Genomic DNA, 25,889 nt, shown 5'->3' on the forward strand with positions numbered 1-25,889 from the left:
GGGGAATCTCGATGTTCTCATTCATCTTGTTTTCCTGGCATCTAGCATGATGCCTGGCGTCTCAGTTTATTTGCCTGGGAGAAGAAAGGTGAATGTGACACAAAAAAATCTGTAAAGGGGTTATGGGGTTTTCTGAGAGACAAAATATTATGCTGGGTTTGTTGCTCAGGGAGTTTGCTCTGTCTGGGTTCAAGATGTTGTGCCCATCTGGTCACACAGTCCACAGGGATGGATGGAGTTGGATCTCGGACTGGAGTCTCCATTTGCAGTACCTTTTCCACTAAAACTTTCTGTTGGTTGTATACCACTGACTTTGAGACATTCCATCCTTCTTTGGAGCCATCCCAGAAAAGGGAGAATGAATTTTACCTGAATACTGAATAGAAAGAGATTGTATACGCTTATGTAGGAAGAATTGAAAAGTTATACTACTGTTCCTGGGGGGATGATATCTAACAGACTTTTAATGTGAAAGGAGACCCTCATGAGAACAGATATGGGACCATGGCATTCTATCATAAGCTGGATTGTCAGCACAGGCAGACCGACAAGTTTGCTGGTCCCTGAGAGATGCAGGCATGTGGTATTGGGTGTGGTCAGTGGTGGGTGCAGGTCTCAGGCCTGCACCAAAGGACTTGGGCTGTGCTCAACCTAGAGATTCAGGAGAAGGGAGAGGCAGAGCTTAGGTGGGCAGAAGAGAGAGATTGAAGAGGCAGCCGTCTTCACAATCTGAAGGATTTCATGTTTTATATTTGGAATCAACACTCCTTACTAATCAAATCCATTGTGAAGTTCCCTCTAGTGACAAACCTCGTGTCTCCTTCAAAGAGCTTTTAGGTTATATCCACCTTTCCTCTTCTGAGCAAGTGATGTTTTGTTATATTTTATGTTTTTATTTAGATTTATCTTTAATATTACTTGTGTATTTATGGTTTATTTTCATTTTGTACTTCTGAACTCTCCTCGTTTTCAAATGTAAGTGGTTTGTTCTCATTTTGGATACCATTTTGAATCGTGAGGAACCAGGACTTGTTCACTGTGTTCACACAGAGCCTCCCCTCTGGATGGCACAGTGGCTTCTGGAAGGTGTGTGAAGGGTTCTTCAGGTGTGCTCATGTGCAGTAGGAAGCCTGTTGTGGTTTTGGGAACTGAGATGTGGGAATCAGCCAGCTTCTGGCTGGAGTTTATGTCCCTCATTTTTTCCCCACATGCAGATGTTTGGTGAACATGCATGTATTGTAAGAGAAAGTGGGAAGTGTCCTTGCTTGAAGTGGAGATAATATGCCAAGATAAACTGCAGAAGAAATGAGAAAAGTTATTACAGATAATATGCTGGTCTTTACTTTTAAGTGCAGTATCAGAATAATTCTCAGTGTTATTGGTGTGGATGAAGGTAGAGAGGAGGTGGCACACATTTCCTGCCTTGAAGTCCTACGGTCTATGGAAGCCCACACTCAGTTTTTTGTACATTCAGAGGCATTGGAGATCTTAGCCTTTGATAGGTGGGGAGGGGGTGTTAGGGGTTGGGGGACAAGTTGAGCAGAGGACACATGTGAAAACAAATAGTAATGTGGGGATCTTTATTTTATTTTTAATATTATTTATTTGAGAGAGAAAGGAAGAGAGAGCACGAGGTGCAGGGGGAGGCAGCAGAAGAGGGAGAAGCAGACTCCCTGCTGAGCAGGGAGCCAGACATGTGGCTCCATCCCAGGACCCTAGGATCATGACCTGAGCTGAAGGCAGATGCTCAACTGTCTGAGCCACCCACGTGCCCCAGAGTAAGGACCTTTAAAGAAACTGTGTGATGGAACTAGAGGGACAATAACAGAGTGAGATTAAAAAGTATCAGGTAACCCCAAAATAAATAATGTCAACAGATTGTTTTATCACTGTACTAGAAAAATGTAAAATTATATGGCTATAAGTAGGCAATAATATCGTGTATGTAAAAACAACCCTAATTAGTGATAGTCAGTGAGATTCTCGTGCCTCTTCTGTGGTTTTAAATCTGCTAACAGGCTTTCAAATTTCATGTACTAGCTGTTTGCAAATAATTTCCTAGCTTTTGTGGTAATTGCATTATTGCACAGATATCCTTTCCAGTTAAATTTGTAGTGGAGATAGAGTGAATGTGTAGAGTGGAATAATTTGGTCAATAATTTTATGACAAGATCTTTATTCCATTTAAGCTCCTTTCTTCCTATTAAAGTTCTCCCAGAAGAGTGGGCTTTTTGTGTAACTTCTTATAAAGACTTACTGGGATTTTTATGAACCTGTTTATATTTGCAGTGCTTCAGCGTGGCAGGATATTTGGGAGTCATCCCGGACGTGGGCACTTCCTCTTTGTGATGGACTATCCCTGCAGGACAGTGTGACTGGCATGCCCCAGGCAGTCTGGGGACCCTACTCTGACCCCAAAAGGGCGAAGAGTCCTTGGGACCCAAGGGATGGATCCATCCAGCACAGCCCTTTCTGGTCCATCCTCTCCACAGACCTGGAATTCTAGCATTCCCTACCCAAAGGGCCTGCACAACACTTCTTAATTCCATGACTCTGATAAATATCCTCCTTCATTTGTCATTTTTTTTCCAGTAGAAATAAGGCAAGCAATGAGTGTTCTAGGAAACATTTTTATACTACATAATATGAAACAATTTTACATGATATTATTGTGCCATATTAAGTTGATTTATATACACTTAAATCATTATGTTCTCCATTTGTATCTAATAGTACCCCAGACATCAATAAGCCCCTACAGCAACATTTTGTAAGGAGCGATACTTCCTTAGTGCATTTGCTCTGCATCAGAATCTTGAGTGCACCAGAGGAGTGACAAATAATGTTCATTCAACCTCAATATCATCATCTGTAAGGGTTGGGCTAGGACCCAAGGGAGATGGCCAAAGAATTAATTGAAAATGCTTGAACTCACTCTATATAACGAAAACCACAGGCAGTGATTTTAAGCCTAGCTATATACAATAAACACATTATATTCTGTCCTTTTTCAAGAAAGAACTGGCAAAACCCTTAGTCTGGGCCGATTAAGAATAGTTTCTGTTCTTATTCTGTTTGGAATTTCCTTCTTGAGTTGTTCTTGCCACATGGGATATTTGAATATTTCTAATTTTTATTTTGAAGTTCACTTTAAGCGGTGTCCTTACCAATCACATTTCCAAAGAGGCCCTTTTTCCTTCTACTGCCAAGGATACTCATCCCAAGAATGGCTTCTGTCTGGGTTTGCGAGGCCCCAGCCTCCTATTTCTCTTGGGTTTAAGCATGTTGTGTGTTCTGATCAGCTCTATCTCTTCTCCAAACTGGGGTGAAGAGAGAAATTGCACACGATGCTCTCTGGGAGTGAGCCGGGGAAAGCATGGCTGCTAGGATACTTCCTGAGTCATGGTTCAGAGATGACTGCAGTCTATCTGCTCAGAGTTTCTGTGCTCACCCCAATTATGCTTTCTTTCCCTTTGCGAGATCTACACGATGACGAAATTTTGTAGTTGGTTAAATATGTTGCTTAGGGCCATTTCTGTTGAGTCTGGGCATCAGAAATTTAACACAGCAACACATACACAAATTAGTTTCCACTTCTATCATTTTGACCTATGACTCCCTTTCCAGGAACATTCATTGTAAGAGCAAGAATGGTCTATACTGGTTTCTCTTCCCTATAAATGTTGTTGAACGGTAGCTTTCTTGAAGAATTCTAATCCATATGAGTACATTTTAAATATAAATTTCTCCCCACTGGTCCTTTGTCTACAGAAAAATTAGCACAGACTATAAAGCAGAATGCTTGAAAGGATCTCCTTGAGGGAAATGGGCTAGCAAGAGGGGAAGAGATTTATACTTCTCATTTAGTGGCAATACTCATTCTATGCAATTTTATCTCATTAGGCCCTCTAAAGGATAAGAATGTGAAATATGTCCTCCCTGAAGACAGTTCTTTATCTTCGCCTAACATTTTCTGCTTTGAATAAACTAATCTCAGGAAAGAGTCCAGTGTGTATGTACTCATGCTCTAGGAGTTTATTTCAAGGGCTCTACATGTTCCCTACACCCTCCAAAGAGCTGAAACACCACAGAGCCTGCAGTCATTAGGTACATAAACAATTATCCCCTCTGGACAGTTTCTGAAAATTCCTTTTGAAATCAATGACAGACATGCCCAATTGGTGGATTCCATTTTGAAAGCTTCCCTTAAAAATCACAGACTGCTCTGAGGTCTTCGTATTGTTCAATTTGAACAAGTGTTAAGAGATTCCTGGGAGTAGAATGTATTTGAGAATGTATGTGCCAGGCAAGGAGGTTCTTTAAGAAGAAATCTTTTCACAAACATTTTTAAAGTGCATTTCAGCTCAACCCGGACACAATAGCCTGGATTTCTTATTTCTTGACAATATATTCAGTACATAGAATTTTAAAAATATGTATATACAGGATTCAAAGAAAATTAGAAAATGATCCTTGAACTAGGACCAAGATGAGCATTTGACACCCAGTAGATTCACACCTAAACCTGGCATTTTTCTTAGTATCTGTATTCATCAGAAGCTGTTATTAAAACAGATACTGTGAGCAAACACCCTCTAATTCCCTCTTGTGGGGTGTGACAGGCAGGGAGAGTTTCATAACAAGTTTCAAGCATTCTCCTGTTACGTAATTCAAGCCGAATTCTTGACAAGGGAATTAAAGATGATAATGTGGTTGATCACTGTTATCTAAGTCAGTGGTCAGTGGCCAGTGGTCACCGAGGGAAGATCGGATCCTTTCCAGGTAAACCGATACAGTCATTGTGAAGACATATAGGAAGACAAAACAAGGAGATAAGAACCCCAGGCCAAAGGACTGAAGTAGGAGCTGGAAAGTCCTCAGGCTGATATCAGAGGCTGGGAATACTCCCTGAGCTTGCTTTCTACTAGCCAGGGAAGGAGCTCTGGGCATCTGACGCCTTTCAAGATAAGGTGGTTCGAAGCTAGCTAGCTCCATACTACTTTACTGGTGTCTTTGGATGTAAAAACCCTTGATGTCATGGGAAGATTCTTTCAGAAAATGATTTGGATGTTTTATTCACTGATGTTCCTTAAATATTTTGTTGCTGGAAAAAGACACATTAGGGCTCATCAAGAACACCTGACAAATGTTGTCTAGCAAGTGTTCCTTCTCTGGAAGGAAAGAAAAGACTGGAAGAAGATCCGAATGTCAGATGCTTCAATTTGCTATTGTTAACTTGTAGGAGGGGAGAGGACCTCGTTCTATGACCTACGGTAAAATCTGTCTGTTCAGTATAAATGGACTCAGCACTTTTCTTATAGTGAGTCTACTGTGGTTAAGAGCACAGCCCTGATTTCACTGTGGGGGCAACGAAACTGTTATCAGGATGGCTGATGAGTTGGCCAAAGTATTTCTGAAATGAGAATGGTGGGGGGCATCGCAGAGCAACGGGAGGAAGAGGAGGGTAAAAGGGAAGAAAAAAATTCATCCTCTGGAAGGGAGACTCTTCCTTCCTTGTTTTACCAATTAAAAATGTTAAAAACACCAGAAATGGGTAATAAGAACAATTATTACCCAGTGATCAGTAAGAAAAAAATGGCATAACCTGTCTGGGTTTACTTCCAGCTCTGAGTCAAGTTCCTGAGTCAAGTCTCTTACCTCTCTAGGGACCTTGGTTTCCTCCATCTTTAAACGAGAGAATTAACTCCAAAGTCTTATTTAGTATTAGCACTCTACGTAGCTGACAGAAGTGCAGCAAATCGTATGTGGTGGTTAATTTTAATGTGTCACCTTCACAGGGCCAGGGGATGCCCAGCCATTTTAAACAAACAGTATTCTGGGTGTGTCTAGGAGTGTGTTTCTGGCAGAGATTAGCATTTGAGCCAGTAGACTGAGTAAAGCAGATTGCCCTCCCCAGTGTGAGAGGATAGTGTGCAAGCATTTGAGGGCTTGAGTAGAAAAGGCAGAGGAAGGAGAATTTGCTGCCTGCCTGAGTGCTGAGAGGAGGTATTCATCTTCTGTTCTCAGGCTGGGACTTACACCATCAGCTCCCCTGGTCCTTGGGCTTGCAGATTTGGACTAGAACTGCACCATTGCCTTTCCTGGGTCTCCAGGCTTGCAGATGACAGACGGTGGAACTCAGCCTCCATAATAGTATAAAACATTTCCTTATCATAAATCTCCCCTTCTCCGGAGGACCCTAACTGTTATATTGTCCATTTGGGAACAAAGATTTTGCTCAAGTCTAACCTTCTTGTCTTGTCATTTCACTGAACATAATTTTAGGAACTCAGTTCTTGGTATTTTCTATCCTTGCTCCCTTCAAGGAATCTTCATTTTTTAAAAAATTTTATTTATTTATTTGACAGAGAGAGATCACAAGCAGGCAGAGAGGCAGGCAGAGAGAGAGGAGAAAGCAGGCTCCCTGCTGAGCAGAGAGCCCGATGCGGGGCTCGATCCCAGGACCCCGAGATCATGACCTGAGCCGAAGGCAGCGGCTTAACCCACTGAGCCACCCAGGTTACCCCAAGGAATCTTCATTTTTAATGGTTTGTTTCCAGGCAGGAATTAGAAACATTCTGTGGCTGACGGTACTACATGCAGGGTTTATGAGGAGGAGCTGCTTTTCACAGCTAGTCCCTTGATGAGAATTCAGCAGGAGGGGCTCTTTGGCCAGCTGGCAGAGGGTAACTCATCAGCAGGATCCACGGCACTCAGGAAACAAAATACTCTTCTCCCACTAGAGAATGTCCTGTTCCTTTACCCATTAAGAAATGGGATGAGCGCTTCTCTGCCACCTTGATTATTTCACATTTAGTCAGAGTATCAACATATAGAATGAGCATAAAATCAAAGGAGAGTATCCTCATACAGTCAAAGGAGATCAGAAACCCACAGTATGTGCCAAATCCTTCTTCAGGCGTGTTTCCTTAAAGTGACTGGACGCCCCTAAATGTCAGTGGTGGGTGGGGTCCAGAAGGGCTGGAGGAGCTGGTATTTAGCAAGTGTGGTCACTTCTTCTGGCCCTTCCACAGCAGCCCAGGGAGAGCAGAAGGTGCAGAGCCACCGATGCAGCGAGTGTACGGGGTGCGCTGGGTACAAGTGCAGAGAGGTACTGGGAAGCCCCGTGGCTTGGGCATCCCGTGAGGGGGGCGTCTTGTCAATGAGCTCTCCTCTCTAGAAGACATGCCAGCTTGCAGCTAACTCTGCCAGATACTAGAGATCCAACTCCCCTTCAAAATGCTAGTGGAATCCTTCAAGGCAACTTTGGCTGTCACATGACTTATTTATTTACTTACTTACTTAAACTATTCTCTTGATGGAGGATGCCCCAGGGCTTCCAGTGTTCTCTGCCAAATGGTGAGCTTATAAGTCTTCTGATCTGTTGCAGTGGCTTTGGATTTATACCTTTCTGGACTGTCATTAAAGGAAAACAGGGGTGCTGTGGGTTTTTGAGGCCCACCTGCCTCCTGTTTTCACACACTTTCCTCTGTGGAGCTGTCCCCCTTCCTCTGTGTATGGGGACCTTTTGGTTCCTCTTCCTCCTCCCCAGCCTTCAAATCTGCTTACAGCTCCTCTGCAGCCCTTTGGAAGCAGCATGATGACTTCATCTCCATTGCATGTGATCACAATTTATGTTGTTTCTTCACGGGCATTTGATTTGAAGAGGACAAAAATCCATTAACATGCAAGATTTCAGGTGAAGGACTCTGAGCATGCCGAGGGGCTCTTCCAGAGTAGGGCTTTTATGACATTCTTCAAATGACACTATGTAGGCTTTCTAACTCCCAGTCACATGTAGCTGGTCCTACCTCACTCTACCCAGGAATTTTGTAGAATTGCCTGGGAAATGGGCAGTGCAAATTTAAACCTATGATTCTTAAATATTTTAGATGGTGGATCTTTTGGAGAATCTGAAAGGCATGGACCTTTTGGAGAATCTGAAAGGAGGACCCCCGCTAACGGTACATATGCACACATATCTGAGTTTTACATATGATGTTAGATAGGTCATCACAGTCCCTAGAGCTCATTTGGGATTCTGGAATTAGAGAAAGCTTGGTATTGGTGTAAGGAGAGCTGGATGAGGGGTTCAACTATGGTCTTAGACAAGTTCCTTGCACTTCTGTAGACGATAACAAAGTCTTGGGCCATGCCAATAGTTTTTAACTAGGAAAAGTGCTGCAGGCATATTTCACCCCTGACATCCACCCAGAACGTATCTAATCTGGGGGACAAGAGAATGCTATTTTGAAAACTATGCCCAACTGAGCTGATACGCCCCTAATGGGGTTGAGAATGATGAGGTACCCACCTAATCAACCAAAGGACTTCTGGCTCCAGTGTTCATGATTCTGTTTTGCTCTGGAGAGTCAATTCCACAAAGTTGAGAGGCTATTCTTTCAAATACTAGTGAGGAGACGAGAGGATATAGCACAATGGAAAAGGCCAGAAGCTTAGCTTTCCCCTTCTTACTTCTGTCCCATTGTTTAATGGACCAAAGTGGTAGGAAGGGAGCAAAACACTTCTAGAATTCTCTTTTCTTGAATTGGGAAAGGATTTGTCTATTTAATCTTGAGAGGATAGAGAATCTAGTTTTTTTTGTTAAAAACCTATGTACTTGACATATTTTAGATCCAGAATAAATGTTTTTGACTAAATAAATTTATTTCTTTTTTAAAAAAATGCCTTTATTTCTCATTAATTTTTTAACCAGATTATATGATGAACTCCTGCTCGCCCACTCTGGTTGAGTATCACCAATATTGTCTAAGGTTTTACTATACTGAAGTCATTGAAATAGATATTAATTTATTGATTGGTTGAAATTCAAGGAATAGTTACTAAGCTCTTATTATGTGCTTGATTCAATAGAGTTTTCAAAATAGTGGTGATTTAAGAGGGGAGCAGCCCATTTTGGGCTCCCTGAGAAAGTACGTGGTAGATAGCTGAATCAGTTTCACCAAGAGCTTCATCTCTCCATCTTTGCACGAAATAACTGTCATGTAAAGTTCTGGCTGCTTGAGGGAATAACTATAGACACCAAAGCCATCAATAAAATGGATTAAAAGTGATGAGATTATATATTGCTTTGTCAATGTTCTAACTCAAAACTATTTTCATTCAGGAGAAAATTAAGCTGCTTTAAATACTGGAATCCACTCTTAGAAACTGTGTAATTGACAGCATATAAAAAGACTACTTTTCCCTTATGATAGTAGTTGTATCCTCCTGGTGCAAGTAATAATAATAAATATACTACTTATTGGATATTCTCTATGTGATAGTCTCTGCATTAGGCACTTGAATATTGACTTCTTATATTGACATGTATTAAGTATTTACTGTTTCAGGTAGGCATAGAACCAGCCTTATTAGCTCAGAATGCTGATTTGCCACCATCCTTTTATAACTGAGAAAACTGAGGCTTCGTGGGATTAAGTAACTTGGCAGAGGTCATTAGCTGATCAATGGTGGAACGCTCAGACTCCAACCCACACTCTCTAACCCTGTTTTTAATCCAGTCCTCATGGCAGTCCTATAAAGTCATCATAGACATTTCACTTAACAGATAAGGAACCGGCTGGAGGTGAACTACTCTGATAATGCTCGTATCGCTAGTAAACGGCAGAGCCAGGTGTGGGGCCAGATTAGTCGGACTCATAAACCAAGGCTTGTTTCACTAGGCCATGCTGGCTACCCATGGACACAATGCATATTATAATGTAAAAAGGGAGAGCCTTACCTATCTAAATGTTAAACATAATAACCATTTACTTTGTCTCATAACTTTCTTTCCTTGGATAGTCAATGTCAGAGAAAAATGCTTGGTCCTTGGAGGGTTTGTAGAAAATGTATGACATTTTTGCTACTGCTTACAATAATTCATTTTATTCCTTTTTTTGGGATATAGTGATATGATACTTAACCAGATGACTCTGCAATAAGATTCCTTTTAATACAACCCAATGAGAGCTTTTTGAGTATCTGCCATTTGTAAGGCTCTGAGTTAGGCCCAGTGATGACTATAGAGATTAATAAAATATGGCCTATTATGGGGGACAGGATGGAGTCCTCGGTACCACACAAGAGACCAAGAAAGCAAATGAGCAATAACAGAGTGTCACAGGTCCCAAGGAGAGAGAACAGAAAATGGAGAAGTTGGAATCACAGACAGACCTTGAGGGGTTGTGCATGAGTTTGCAACTACCACCAAGTACCAACAGCAGAAAATAAGTACAGAAATCATTTTCTCACAGTCCTGGAGGCTAGAAGCTTAAGATCAAGTTGTCAGCAGCTTCGTTTCTTCTGAGGTCCTTCTCCTTGACTTATAGATGACTACCTTTTTGCATACATGGTAAGCATCATAATCTTAATCTCCCTTCCTATAAGGACATCAGTAATACTAGATCAGGGCCTACCCATAAGACTTCATTTTGCCTTAATCCTCTCTTTAGAGGAGTCATCGCTCCTCCTCCATACAGTCACATTCTGATGTCCTGGGTGTTACTTCAACACATGAATTTTTCAGGAAGACACAATACAGCCTATAACAGATGAGTAAACTATTGGAAGAAGGAAAGTCTAAGGGACAAAATTTAGAATGGAAAATATGACATATATTTGGAGGAATAATTTAGTAATCTAACTTGATGGGGAAAATCGCATTTAGGGGAATCCTGAACGCTGGGAGTGGGGAAGTTGGTACTTAATGGTTGGCCAATGGGGAGTTGTTGAAAGTCTCTAGCAGCAGAGTGACTTGACAATGCTCTACCTGTGGACTATCAGCCAAGCAGTAATATGTTGGCTTTGTTAGGAGGAATAGTGGGGGAGGCAAGGAGGCCATCGACGAGGTTTATTCAGAATTCAAGTCATGAACAAATGAGGATATGAATGAGGAAGCTAGTCAAAGTGGTGGTACATAAGGTGGTGGTTCTCTGAACAGTTGAATCAGAGAAACACCACAGAGAATGGTCTTGTCATTAACTAAATAAAGAAGAAAGAAGAAAGGCAAAGAGTGTTAGAGTAAGGGGATTTTATTTGGAAGTGAACATATTGAATACAACTTAGGACACATCAAGTTAGATATTCAATAGACAGAGATTTGAAAAGATGGGTCTAGAATTTGGGAGAGAGATTGGAATATATGAAAGTGTATGAAGTATATGAAAGCAATGTAAGTTTGTTAAATTACGTGCCAAGTTCTATTAGGAAAGAGATTGGAGAGTTGTATACTAAAGTGTTAACAATGATTGTATTGAGGGTTGGCATTATAGTTTATTTGTATTCCTTCTTTTTACTTTTTGCCATTATTCCAAATGTTTACCATGAGCAAATTATTAACTTTATTATTGTATTACTGTGAAGTAGGCTTTCCATGTTTCTTAAGGCTCATGCAAGGTGAATTTAAGCTCCTTATTTCCTCACTCATGGCAAGTCCAATACTCTTTACTAGATATCTGAGAATTTAGAAGCCCCTTATTAGTGTGTAGATTGTCTAAAATCTCATGGGCATAGCTCCAGACTGTATCTCATTTTTCTAGATGTTGAATCAGGATTGCCTTTTTTTTTTTTAAAGATTTTATTTGTTTACTTGACAGAGAGAGGGAGAGAGAGAGAGAGAGTACACAAGCGGGGGGAGCAACAGAGGGAGAGGAGGAAGCAGGCTCTCCACTGAGCAAGGAGCCTGATGTGGGGCTCCATCCCAAGACCCTGGGATCATGACCTGAGCCAAAGGCAGATGCTTAACCAGCTGAGCCACCCAGGCACTCATGAATCAACCTTGTCTTTATCTTGGGGAAGAGAGTTCATTAAAACAGGCTCACACAAGTCCTTTACTGTAGAATTTATTGAACATCAGAGGAAACTGAGGGGCTTTACATTGCAGATATACAAATAACTTAACATTGACTCAGGGACATTCCTCTTTTTGATGAGTTCCTCAGCCATTTCTGCCAACTCAGTGAAGCATGAGTTCATGCTCCTTATCTTACTTCTCCCCTTGGGAACCCTCCACCCTTTGCACTCATTTCTAAAACCCCTCTTTTTCTTAAGAAAATCAGTTTGGTCCTCCTTATGCTCTGCCCTCTCCTTCCAGATTTTGCCCTGGATCTTACATTTTTCTACCAAGAAGTCCAATAAGATGTCTTCCTAAATGAATAAAATTTCATTCAAAAAAGAATTTCAGTTTCAGCCTTTAATATGATTTTTTTAACCCTGCAGTAATTGATTTAAAGAACACTTTAAAAATAATATTGGAAGTCATGAAGTGAGATGAGGCCATCTGGGAAGTGTGCAGAGCTAAAAGGAAAGGAGGGCCTTGAACAATGCCTGCAGGGAGGAGTGGAGTGGGATGAAGAGCCCAGGGAGAGTCAGAGGAGACAGCCTTAAGAAGGACCCCTTAAGGGACACCTGGGTGGCTCAGTTGGTTGAGCAGCTGCCTTCGGCTCAGGTCATGATCCCAGCGTCCTGGGATCGAGTCCCGCATCGGGCTCCTTGCTCATCGGGGAGCCTGCTTCTCCCTCTGCCTCTGCCTGCCATTCTGTCTGCCTGTGCTTGCTCTCTCTCCCTCTCTCTCTCTCTCTCTGACAAATAAATAAATAAATAATCTTAAAAAAAAAAAAAAAAGAAGGACCCCTTAAGAAGGGATAGGATGTAAGTCTTATGGGACAGAGCGAAGGAGGATGAAGTTGAAGATAGAGACAAAGTCATGGGAGTCCCAGGATTGATGGCAATGGTGCTATCAGGGCCCAGACCAGAACCCTGTTGGGATTGCCCCGCACACTGGTGGGTCTACTATCTTTGAGAATCGGGGCACTTCAGAAATCCCAAACTAACCATTTAAAGCAAGTGGCAGTGCGTGTGCGTGCATGGCCAGAGAAGCCCTTAGCACTGAACTCGGCTTGGCAGAGCTTGTGCCCAGCTGCCCCCCAAAGGACTCACCTATTAGCCAGGCTGGCTTTGTGCCCTTTCTAGATCCCTGCTGCTTGCCCATCTGCATCTGAGACCCTGGCTTCTCTCACCTCATCTCTGTCTCTGCAGGGATTTGGAGTAGGGAACCAGGGTTTCTAACTCTGCCATCTCCTATCTAGGACCTCAAGCAACCACTTTATTTCCCAGACTACATTTCCTTCTCTGTTAAATGGTGATGGACATCAGCAGCCATGCCATCCGGACCTCTCAACATTCTTATGAGGTTGAAATGAGGAAAAAGTGTATGTGTGAATGCTCTACCAAATGCTAATGATCCAGACCTCCTGGTTTGGGCCACCATTTCTACTCCTTATTAAGTATGTTACTTAGGTAACATGATGCCCCCAGTTGTATTTTTGTTTTTCAACATTTCCTTAGCGATTCGGGGTCTCTTCTGGTTCCATACAAATTTCTGGATTATTTGCTCCAGCTCTTTGAAAAATACCGGTGGGATTTTCATCGGAATGGCATTAAAAGTATAGATTGCTCTAGACAGTATAGACCTTTTAACAATGTTTATTCTTCCGATCCAAGGGCATGGAATGGTCTTCCATCTTTTTGTGTCTTCTTCAATTTCTTTCATTAGTGTTCTGTAGTTCCTCGAGTACAGATCCTTTATCTCTTTGGTTAGGCTTATTCCCAGGAATCTTACGGTTCTTGGTGCTATAGTAAATGGAATCGATTCTCTAATTTCCCTTTCTGCATTTTCATTGTTAGTGTATAAGAAAGCCACTGATTTCTGTACATTTCTTTTGTATCCTGCCACGTTACTGAATTGCTATATGAGTTCTAGTAGTTTGGGGGTGGAGTCTTTTGGGTTTTCCATATAAAGAATCATGTCATCTGCTAAGAGAGAGAGTTTGACTTCTTCATTGCCAATTTGGATACCTTTTATTTCTCTTTGTTGTCTGATTGCTTTTGCTAGGACTTCTAATACTATGTTGAACAAGAGTGGTGAGAGTGGACATCCTTGTCATGTTCCTGATCTCAACGGGAAGGCTGCAAGCTTTTTCCCATTGAGGATGATATTTGCTGTGGGTCTTTCATAGATAGATTTTATGACAACTGGGGGCATCACATTGCCTGATTTCAAGCTTTACTACAAAGCTGTGATCACCAAGACAGCATGGTACTGGCATAAAAACAGACACATAGACCAGTGGAACAGAGTAGAGAGCCCAGATATGGACCCTCAACTCTATGGTCAATTAATCTTTGACAAAACAGGAAAAAATATACAGTGGAAAAAAGACAGTCTTTTCAATAAATGGTGCTGGGAAGACTGGACAGCTATATGCAGAAGAATGAAACTCGACCATTCTCTTACATCGTACACAAAGATAAACTCAAAATGGATAAAAGATCTCAACGTGAGACAGGAATCCATCAGAATCCTAGAGGAGAACATAGGCAGTAACCTCTTCGATATCAGCCACAGCAACTTCTTTCAAGATATGTCTCCAAAGGCAAAGGAAACAAAAGCAAAGATGAACTTTTGGACTTCATCAAGATCAAAAGCTTCTGCACAGCAAAGGAAACAGTCAACAAAACAAAGAGGCAACCCACAGAATGGGAGAAGATATTTGCAAATGACAGTACGGACAAAGGTTGATATCCAGGATCTATAAAGAACTCCTCAAACTCAACACACACAAAACAGACAATCATATCAAAAAATGGGCAAAAGATATGAACAGACACTTCTCCAATGAAGACATAGAAATGGCTATCAGACACATGAAAAAATGTTCATCATCACTAGCCATCAGGGAGATTCAAATTAAAACCACATTGAGATACCACCTTACACCACTTAGAATGGCCAAAAGTAGCAAGACAGGAAACAACATGTGTTGGAGGGGATGTGGAGAGAGGGGATCCCTCTTACACTGTTGGTGGGAATGCAAGTTGGTGCAGCCACTTTGGAGAACAGTGTGGAGATTCCTCAAGAAATTAAAAATAGAACTTCCCTATGACCTTGCAATTGCACTACTGGGTATTTACCCCAAAGATACAGATATAGTGAAAAGAAGGGCCATCTGTACCCCAATGTTTATAGCAGCAATGGCCACGGTCACCAAACTGTGGAAAGAACCAAGATGCCCTTCAACGGACGAATGGATAAGGAAGATGTGGTCCATATACACTATGGAGTATTATGCCTCCATCAGAAAGGATGAATACCCAACTTTTGTAGCAACATGGACGGGACTGGAAGAGATTATGCTGAGTGAAATAAGTCAAGCAGAGAGAGTCAATTATCATATGGTTTCACTTATTTGCTAACAAATAGCATGGAGGACAAGGGGAGTTAGAGAGAAGGGAGTTGGGGGAAATTGGAAGGGGAGGTGAACCATGAGAGACTATGGACTCTGAAAAACAATCTGAGGGGTTTGAAGGGGCAGGGGGTGGGAGGTTGGGGGAACCAGGTGGTGGGTATTAGAGAGGGCATGGATTGCATGGAGCACTGGGTGTGGTACAAAAACAATGAATACTGTTATGCTGAAAATTTTTAAAAAAAATTAAAAATAAAGTATGTTACTTAGAACGTGTATCTTAACTTTTGTGCCTCTCACTTCCCTCATCTGTACAATAGGGATGATAATGATACCTACCTTATGGGATTGTTATATGCTTTAAAGAAGTTAGTATATGTAACAAACAGAGTAAATCCTGGTACTTAGTAAATGCTATGGGTGTATCAGCTGTCGTTATTATATGAGGGCAAGATGTATATTCATATAGTCCATGTCTTGCTCTGCAAAGAAATTAAGTCAGCTGAGAGTTTGCCCAGTACAGAGAGAAGACTGGAATTAGAAATAAGGGAGAAAGAAGGTTATTTCTTCTGTTTTCATGCTCCTGTCTTCTTTGTGCGCCCGCCTCCCATTCTGACCTTGTTTCCTGCCAGCGTAATCCTGCCCCCGCTGGACCTGGCTGGGACCATTTGTTGCAGCTCCAGGTCCCTCTTCTACCCAGAGGGAGTCTTAGATTCTATTCATCAATGCTCTGGTCCCCGGTGTGGTTCATGAGGAAGTAGAGAGAGACTGGGTAGAGCTGCAGGGTGTTTGGAGGCCAAAGAGCACTTGCTGGTGGAGGAGAGATGGGGGATGCTGGCAGGAGGGGGTAACTGATGGAGTGAGTGCCTGGAACGGGGAGGAGGAAGTGGGTTCAAGAGCACAGGTCGCTCAGCACAAAGTTGGCTGGGTTTTTTTAAAGAGTCTTCATAAATCAATTGAAATAAAGTTGCCAGCTTTTGCAAACTATCACGACCAAAATATCTCTCAGGGCAGCTTCTCTTTGCCTCTACCACTTGATGGGAGTAAGGTTAGCTCAGAGCGCAAAACTGGGAAACTGTCAAAATGTATCTGCTCTCCCCAGCCCACTTCTCCTCTCTCCTTTCCCAAATTCTTTGGGCTATCTTCCCTCAAGTAACTGGACCCTGATGACCACCTGTTTTCCTGCCTGACATACATTCTCCACACCCAGTCAGCATTGATGGAGCCCAGCCATGTGACAGGAGCTCTTATGCACGTTATGTAATATTTACAGTACCTCATAGCTCTGTTCTCAGGAGGAGACAAAAACCTAGGGAGTATGGGGGTAAAGCTCAAGGTCATGCAGACTGAAAGTGGCAGGGATGAAATTGAAACCCAGGACTCCTGACTCTAGGTCCATAGGTCTTACTGCCACTCCCCAGTGAGTCCCCACTGGTTCTCTTTAGGGGCCATTGTGGACACTCTGCCCACTTTTGTCACCTCTTCCATGATTCAAGAGACTTTCTCAGTCCTCAGAGCTGAGTGCCGCATGAAGTTCTGGGCTCTGAGATTCCTTTCCCCCTCACAGCCTCCTTTCCCACCAGCGGCCCATTGCCCCTACGCCTCCATGAATATCTTCCCTCCTCACTACCTCCAGTTACCCACAATGCCCCGGGCTTCTCCTTTTCCCCAGCCAGCCAAGCACACAAGATCCACCTCACAACCTCTGGGCTGATGCCTTCTCGATTGCTCAACGCTGTGATTCTGGCCTTGCAAATCCCAAGTTCTAAATTCTCAGCCTTGGAAATGTTCAAATATTCTCTTTTCTGCACCCATATGCGGGCAGCAGCTGAGCATCACGGAGGAATGAGTCATGTCATCTTGCCAGTTGGCAGGCCTCACGACCAAGTTTCCAATAACTAGCCTCAGTGGGAGCCTCATGACTACCTTGTGGTTCTATCCCTTGACCCTGCCAGTTCAGTTTTACTTGCTACTTCAATGTTTCATTCCTCTTTCAAACTCCCTTCTTGGGCCTGACTCCCTGACTCCTACCTGATGACCTTGTCTTTGTCTCTGTGAAGAAATCTGAGACCATTCTTCAGTGTCCCCCTTAAAATGGAGCCTTTTGATCTACCACATTATCTGCATCAGTTCTTGTCCTCATTCCCCTATACTGTCAGTGGATTCCCTTCCTGTTCAAAGCCAGCCCCCTCTCCCAGGCCATGCTTTTGAGTGCGTGTCTCCAGGCCCTAGAGCCACTGATGATCTCTTTTCTTCCAGGTTCTTCTCTTCTCTCTCTGCCCCCTTGGAATGCAAATCTGTTCAAGCATCTCCCTTTTGAAAGGCAAAACGAAACCCTCTCCTCTGCACTCTACTCCTGCCACCGCCCAGCCTCATCATCTGTCCTAGCTGTGTTCATCTTCTCATTCCACAAATTACAGCCTCCACCCTCCATCACTCTAGGAGCGCAGCCCTCGACAAAGTGGAGTTCGCCTTTCCTTACAGCCAACAGGGAGGTTTCTGGCCTTGGTTGGCCCTTGAACTCTTTCTCTTTTGTACACATCTCTTGATTTTAGGACATTGCTCTCCTGACTCATTTCAGTATTTTGACTCCCTCTCTTAATTCCATCTGACTGGGTTCTAATGAAAGTCACAGTGGTTCTGCTCAGAGCTCCCCCACTTGGCTGACTTTTCTTTTCCCTAAAATACGTTCCCCCATGAGTTATCTCATGCTTGCCCTTGGTAAGTGATCTACCACTTACAACTCAGAGCTGTGACATCTTTGTCTCTTGTCTACTGTCTCTTCTGACTTCCAGACTCATACTGTTCTTGGTAGCTGCCAATTGGATATTTCCACCGAGATGGCCCACTGTCACTTCAGCTCAGCATTCCGTAATGAAGTGTATTATTCCTTTACCTACCGACCCCCACTCTCCATCTTGAACTCCCTCCATTCTATTTCTTGGAAGAGAATACCATGAAGTACACAAATCGCTCAGATCAGCAACCTGGGCATCCTGCTGGACTCATCCTTCCCCCACACTCTGTCCCACGTGCATCTGATAAGTCAGTAAGGCCTATCTATTTGACTTTCTAATGATCTCTTGAATCTAGCTTCATCCTCATTATTTCATACCTTACCACTGCAAAGCCTTATCCATCTTACTTCAGTCTTTTTGTGTTTGACATCATTCATAGTGAAGCCAGTGCATTCAAAGCCAATCAAATCATGTCACTTCCCTACGTTAAATCCATCAGTGGCTTCCTTGGCTTACAGATTCAATTCCAGATTCTTCAGCACAGCATCCGTGCTCCTTCATTGGGCCCCACCTTAGTTTAATTTCTTATCAGTCTCACTCCTTCCCCCTTCATAAGCTCACATGACATTTCCTGACTACATCATTCACTCTCTTTTTCACAACAATGTCCTTTTTTACATAATTCCCTCTGAGAAAGAATTTCTGCCATTCCCTTTGTGAATTTCTATTAATACTTCAGGCATCTCATGGGCATCACCTACTTAGATAAGTCTTTTCCCAATTTCCCTAGATATGTTTGTTGTCAGAGTTATTTACTCTACTTTTATGGTTTATCTTAATATGTCTCCACTGCCCCCCTGATTATGAATATCTTAATTCTAGAAAATAGGAAATCTAGAAAAATAAAAAATAAAAATCACCTTCAATTCATTCACCTAGAAGTTACTTACTTTTGCATTTTAATGGATTTCCTTTGAGTGTTTTTTACTATCAATATTTACAAATATTAAGAAATCAATATCATACTCGATATATTGTTTTATTATCTGATTTTTTTCATGAAAAATTTCCATGTTATTAAATATTCTTCCAAGGCTTGACTTGATTTAAAAGACTCATTCTTGTCTTCTGTTTTCAAAAAAATGTATGCTTGTTGTAGACAAAATTATTCAGAAGTGTACAATTTAGAAAAAGAAAATCTTTCATAATTTGGTCATAATTTTAAAATAGTTTGTGGCATATTCTTTCATATTTTTTCCCTGTGCTTCTTCTAATTTAAATAAACATTTTAAGATTTGCATTCATGGGATAATATGCTTCATGCTGTTCTGAAGCTTTCTTTTTAAAAAATATTTAACAACGTATGTTTGAAAATGTGTAAACAGACTTTAATGATGTTTCAACTATAAGTACCATTTTGCATTTTTCTCTTGTGCTGCACCCTGAGGCCCTGGAGGCCAAGCTGTTTCCCTGCAGGTGGACATAAGTTATTATTTTCTGAGTGATTTGGGAGAACATCAGACAGACAGTTATGACCACTTCTCTCCAGAAGCCTCCCTGCCCTCTAGGGGTGGATGAGTCCTCAGGAGCATCCGAGACTGGCCAAACCTTGGCAGGTGGAAGCCTCTGGCAGCTGTGGCTAGAGTTAGCTGAGAAAGCCCCTTGGCTCTGAAACTTGCCCTGCCCCAAGAGAAATCCCAGGATACACTTTTCTTCTGTACATGTTGAATGATCATCTGGTCCCTTTATCAGACACTTTCTCAGCCTCTGTTTCTGATCAGGAACTGTGGCCTTATCATACACTTTGGGTAAGGTAGAATTGTTGGAGCTCAGCTGATGGGATCATGAGACTGAGGAGTCAGGACCTATCCCAGTTCCTGTGCAGTCCAGTCAACTTGTCCCATGATGTGGGCCAACCACCTAAATCCAGGCAGCCATCTCAGAGTATAGGCTTTCCTCCATCTCTGCAAGAGCGTGTGTGAGTAAGCGGTGATCCGTCGGTGGTGCTGGAAGAAACAGCAGATGGTGGGTCAGGAGCTCCATGTTCCCCCACAAGGACAGAACATTATTGTTATGGTTGGTATGTCTTTGCCACAACATTGCTAAACCCAGTGTTTTATTAAAAGGATCCTGGGGCTGGTGCTCATGTATTGATAAGTTATGAAAAGCTTCTTTCCCCTTTAATCTTTTAGGTTCCCCTTTCTCTATCTTTCTACTATTTAAATCACTAGTAAAAAAAAAATGAAGGTGTGGTTAAATGGATACAGTCATGAAATTCAGGAAAAGGAAAGCTTCTTGTTTCTAGTAGTTGTTAGTTAAAAATTCACAATGGCACCTGCTTTATACTGTGCAGGGACAGGTTAGGAAGCATCGGTCTCCCAGAAGGATGGGCAATAGGGGACCCGTTGTGGACCCAGAAGATCTCTTTTTGGGGCAGAGGGGAGCACAGTCCTGTTCCTTTACAAAATAAATCACCAATCAAATCTCTCCCAGGCTTAGATAATAATGTTGAATTCAAGAAGTCTTTGGACAGACAAAGTGTTTGAGTAAATAATAAAACCCAAAAGAACTATAAAAACAACAATTTTAAAATGCTTTTTCATTTCAGGAAAATACATACAAGCATACTAAAGAAGTCCAACTATAATTAGTATATGAGCTGTGTTGACTCATTCATCAAAATCTTCAATCCTGGGAAGTTCGGCAAAGTTTGCCACCTCACCTTCCCAGCTTTGTGTTAGCTGGTTTTCTCTAACAACTTCCTAGAGTTTTTGAAAGTCCCTCTTCCTTTTGCCTCCTCTCCCACTGCCTGTCCATCCTCAGTACAGTTGCAAACTATTTCTAAATGCCTTCCTCTCTCTTTCTTCTACTAGGAGTTGTAGATTGTGATTTTTTTCTTATTCTTTGTTAGACACACAAAAAGCTTAGCTTTATGTATAATTTTATTCTTCATTTATAGACGTTGACATGTTCCTCACACAACACGATAACATAAGCAACTTCAAAAAGTAGAAGAAAGAATCAGTTTAGCCTATTTCTCAGTACTGGCATCATTTATAAGGTACAAAGATGAATTAAAGAGAGTAAATAGCTGTCATTTGTTGAACAGTTAGGTGTCTGCCAGCTTGTTGTGAGATGAAAGGCAAACCACTCAACCTCCCTGAGCCTGATTCTTTCTCTGTAAAATGGGAACAGTTACACTGGCCTTGCTGTCATTACAGGGCTGTGTAAGGACCACATGAGGGGATGGCTAGGAAAGAGGAAAGCACTTTGAAAATGGTTTTTAATAATTAAAACACACAGTAGAGAAGCGATATAGAATCATGCCTCCTCTGGAACTCAGACACAGAGAGGTTCATACCTTGAGAACTTCTGTGCTTGCTAAAGATTTGCATAAAAGATGGATTTGCTTGTAATTGACTTGTAGAAATGAATACGTACTGGTTAGATCCCAGAGGAGGCACCTCTGTAGAGAAAGACCCCATGGGAACAGCTGGTTGAGTGAGGGTTTGCCCCATCCCTCCAGCACCATTATGAGTTTCATAGATTTCAGATGTCAGCACCTTATGATTTTGTGATCAGTCACCAGGGAACCTAGTGATTCAATCTTTGCAAAGAAACTGAGTTCCCAGCTCAGGGCCAATGCCTTCTTAGCAGCACCATTCCTGCATTGGGGCTTGAGTTTCATTTGAAGATGATTCCATCTTCCTTGCATGAGGTATTATTAAATGCTCCTCATCTTTTGTTCTTCAAACTGGCTGCTCTTAGTAAAACCTGTATGTAACCCCCACATTTTTATGACTCCAATTTAGAGACACATAATGCAATTATTGTAAGTGGGGAAATTCATAATCAAGGGTTGATAAAATGTGTCTGGACTCTTACAGTTACTATGGTATAAGGAAAATGAATTAAAAACCAATTTTTAAAATTTTTAAATTTTATAAGTAACTAAATTTTAAATTTTAAAAAATTTAAAAATAATTTTTAAAATTATTATGTTCAGTTAGCCAACATATAGTACATCATTAGTTTTTGATGTAGTGTTCAACGATTCATTAGTTGTGTATAACACCCAGCGCTCATCACAACACGTGCCCTCAATCTCCATCACCCAGTCACCCCATCCCCCCACCCTCCTCCTTTCTGTAATCATCAGTTTGTTTCCCCAAGTCCAGAGTCTCCCACGGTTTCTCTCCCTTCTCTGATTTCTTCGCATTCAGTTTTCCCTCCCTTCTCCTATGGTCCCTCTGTCCTATTCCTTATGTTCCACATATGAGTGAAATCATATGATAATTGTCTTTCTCTACTTGACTTTTTAACTTAGCGTAATCTCCTCCAGTTCCATCCATGTCGATGCAAATGGTTGGTATTCATCCTTTCTGATGGCTGAGTACTATTCCATTGTATATATGAATCACATCTTCTTTACCCATTCATCTGTTGAAGGACATCTGGGCTCCTTCCAGTTTGGCTATTGTGAACATTGCTGCTATGAACATCAGGGTACATGTGCCCCTTCTTTTCATTATATCTGTATCTTTTCAATAAATACCTAGAAATGCAATTTTTGGGCCATAGGGTAGCTCTATTTTAACGTCTTGAGGAACCTCCATACTATTTTCCAGAGTGGCTATACCAGCTTGTATTTCTACCAACAGTGTTCCCCCTTCTCTGCATCTTTGCTAACATCTTCCTTGTGCCACAGAAGTAAACCTAAATGAAGAACTATTAGCTGTTCATGACATTTGCTTTTGCTGCATTTTTGTTTTCCCTAATTTTCTGTGCTTTTCCTCTCTCATTTAATGGCATTTTCAGAAACAGAGAGAGCCAGAGACACAATTCTAAGTGTTAGCTGAGGAAAGCCTCCCAGACAAGGGACTGAATTTGAAGAGAAGAAAAAGAACCCTGAATCCCCAAATGTCTTCCCCTCCAGATGGCTAATGTCTGAAGTTTTACAGTTAGAGCTTCATTCCTTTAGAAGGTTCCTCCATAACCCTCTTCTCCATCCTCAAGTAATAATTGATCTGCTTTCTATAACTTTAGATTAGTTTGAATTTTCTAAAACTTCATACAAATGGAATCATAGAGTGTATATATATTTTTTTGGTCTGGCTTTTTTGACTCAGCAAAATTATTTTGAGATTCATCTATGTATATAGCTCAACTTCATTCTTTTTTTTCTTTTAGTGTCCAAATTTATTTTATTTTATTTTATTAAGATTTTATTTATTTATTTGACAGAGAGAAATCACAAGTAGGCAGAGAGGCAGGCAGAGAGAGAGGAGGAAGCAGGCTCCCTGCTGAGCAGAAAGCCCAATGCGGGGCTCGAACCCAGGACCTGGGATCATGACCTGAGCCGAAGGCAGCGGCTTAACCCACTGAGCCACCCAGGCGCCCCCCAAATTTATTTTATTCACCTTAGAAACCAGTGACATAAGCTCCTTTATTTACTACTTAAAATCTTTGAAAATAAAATGATGTAATTACATTTGAAAAAACAATTATGTCTTTTAAATTCATCAGAAAAATCTTTACTGTCAAACTAAAAATTTCAATAATTTGACAAATATCTCAACTACATAAAGTTAATGAAAACATCTGTTAATTATAAAAATGTAGATTACAAATATTTGTCAGTTGACATTTTAATTGTAGTTTTATGTGTATTCATTTAATTTCTATAAGATATATTGATTTGATTATTTAGCTAGTCCATCTTTGGCTCTAGTCAAAAATCTAAATACAATCTCAGATTACAAAGTCCTTCATTGGGTAAGAGTATAAAAAACTGTGTGTCATGATTTTTTAAAAAATTTAATTTAAAATTTTTTTCAGTGTTCCAAAATTCATTGTTTATGCACCACACCCAGTGCTCCATGCACTACGTGCCCTCCTTAATACCCACCACCAGACTCACCCAACTCCGTACCACCCTCCCCTCCAAAACCCTCAGTTTGTTTCTCAGAGTCCACAGTCTCTCGTGGTTTGTCTCCCCCTCTGATTTCCTCCAACTCACTTCTCTCCATCTCCCACTGTCTCCTTATGCTCCACAAGTTGGTGGGAATACAAGTTTGTCCAGCCACTTTGGAAAACAATGTGGAGATTCCTTAAGAAATTAAAAATAGAGTTACTCTATGACCCTGCAATTGCATTACTGGGTATTAACCCCAAAGATACAGATGTAGTGAAAAGAAGGGCCACCTGTACCCCAACGTTCATAGCAGCAATGACCACAGTCGCCAAACTGTGGAAAGGACCAAGATGCCCTTCAACAGACAAATGGATAAAGAAGATATGGTCCATATATATAAGGGAGTATTACACCTCCATCAGAAAGGATGAATACCCAACTTTTGTATCAACATGGATACTGGAAGAGATTATGCTGAGTGAAATAAGTCAAACAGAGACAGTCAATTATCATATGGTTTCATCTTCATTCTTTTTATTGTTGAATAGTACTCCAGTGTATAGATATATTACAATCTGCTTATTCAGTTTTTTTAAAAGACACATTTATTCAGCATCATGATCAGACTATTACATTTAGCAATCAACAGCATGGATGCAAAAAAAAAAAAAATCTACATTTAAACCCTTTGTTGGAATGCTTTACACTTTCCACAGAACAGAAACTAAAATAACCTGTTATACAATTAGTCAAAAATACAGTCCTCGAGGTTTTTGCCCATACATATAAGTATTGTCTAAAACATGTCTTCTTTGTAGCAGCTAGACCCTGCCACCACTGTGCTTGGCTGAGCTCACAAATCTATTGTAACCTGTAGCTTCCCTGTCACTTCTCTGGCTCTCCTCTCCTGGTAAGCTGTTTCCTGGCAGTAATTAAAACCTTCTGCCACTGCTGTAGCTACTGCTGCTGCTGGAACCACCATAGCCACCTTGGTTTTGTGGTTTGGGGAAGTATTGGCCCCCACCACCATAAGGGCCAGAGCTTCTGCCTCCAAAATTTCCTCCTTTCATGGGTCCAAAATTTGATGATTGATTGTTGTAATTGCCAAAATCATTATAGCTTCCACCACTTCCAAAGTTGCTTCCATCATTACCAAATCCATTATAGCCATCCCCACTGCCACCATATCCACCACTACGTCGACTGCCACCAAAGCCACCTTGACTACTGAAGTTTCCTCCATGACCAAAGTTGTCATTCCCACCAAAACCACCTCCACGACCACCACTGAAGTTTCCAGAACCACTTCGACCTCTTTGGACGAAGCACTAGCCATCTCTTGCTGAGATGGCACTTTCCTTACCTCACAATTGTGGCCATTCATAGTATTGTATTTTTGAATGACAATCTTGTCTATAGAGTCATGGTCATCAAATATTACAAAAGTAAAACCCCTCATTTTGCCACTGCCTCGGTCAGTTGCGATCTCAATCACTTCAATGTTCCCACACTGTTCGAAAGAATCTCTTAGATGATGTTCTTCAGTGTCTTCTTTCATGCCACCAGCAAAAATCTTTTACCAGGTCTTTGAGAATGTTCTCTTGAGACAGACCCCTTTGGTTCCACAACTCTTCCATCACCTTGTGTGGCCTTGCGTTCATGGCTGCATCCACCTCCTCCACAGTGGCATATGTGACAAACCCAAAGCCTTTGGAGCACTTGGTGTTTGGATCTCTCATTACCACATGGCCCGTAAGTGTTCCCCATTGCTCAGAATGGCTCCTCACACTCTCATCAGTTGTTTCAAAGCTCAGACCTCCAATGAAGAGCTTCCGCAGCTGTTCAGGCTGTTTGGGAGACTCTGACTTAGACATGACAGCGATGGGAGGGGAGACTTTAACAATGCTTACTCGGTGGCGTCCACGGGCAGAAGGGGTGCTTATTCACCTTTTGATAGGTATTTGGGAATTTCAAGTTGCCATTAACAAT

At 41.6% G+C, this 25,889-nt stretch overlaps 1 protein-coding gene and 1 pseudogene across 3 annotated transcripts in view; one reads left to right on the forward strand and one right to left on the reverse strand.

The window, feature by feature from the left end:
- Window positions 1-25,889, forward strand: part of KCNAB1 (potassium voltage-gated channel subfamily A regulatory beta subunit 1) — a 378,185-nt gene that overhangs the window by 23,832 nt on the left and 328,464 nt on the right. Inside the window, exon 1 of one of the 3 annotated variants that reach the window (XM_047728656.1) lies at window positions 10,303-10,357. The exons of the other annotated variants lie outside the window; for them this stretch is intronic. Coding sequence (XP_047584612.1) covers window positions 10,335-10,357 — 23 coding nt within the window. The 5' untranslated portion in view covers window positions 10,303-10,334. Of the gene's footprint in view, window positions 1-10,302; window positions 10,358-25,889 lie in introns of those variants that run through there. 3 annotated transcript variants of the gene reach the window in all.
- Window positions 24,540-25,813, reverse strand: LOC125099237 (heterogeneous nuclear ribonucleoprotein A1-like; annotated as a pseudogene).

This window comes from Lutra lutra, chromosome 1, assembly GCF_902655055.1.
Source record: "Lutra lutra chromosome 1, mLutLut1.2, whole genome shotgun sequence".
Taxonomy (NCBI): Eukaryota; Metazoa; Chordata; class Mammalia; order Carnivora; family Mustelidae; genus Lutra; species Lutra lutra.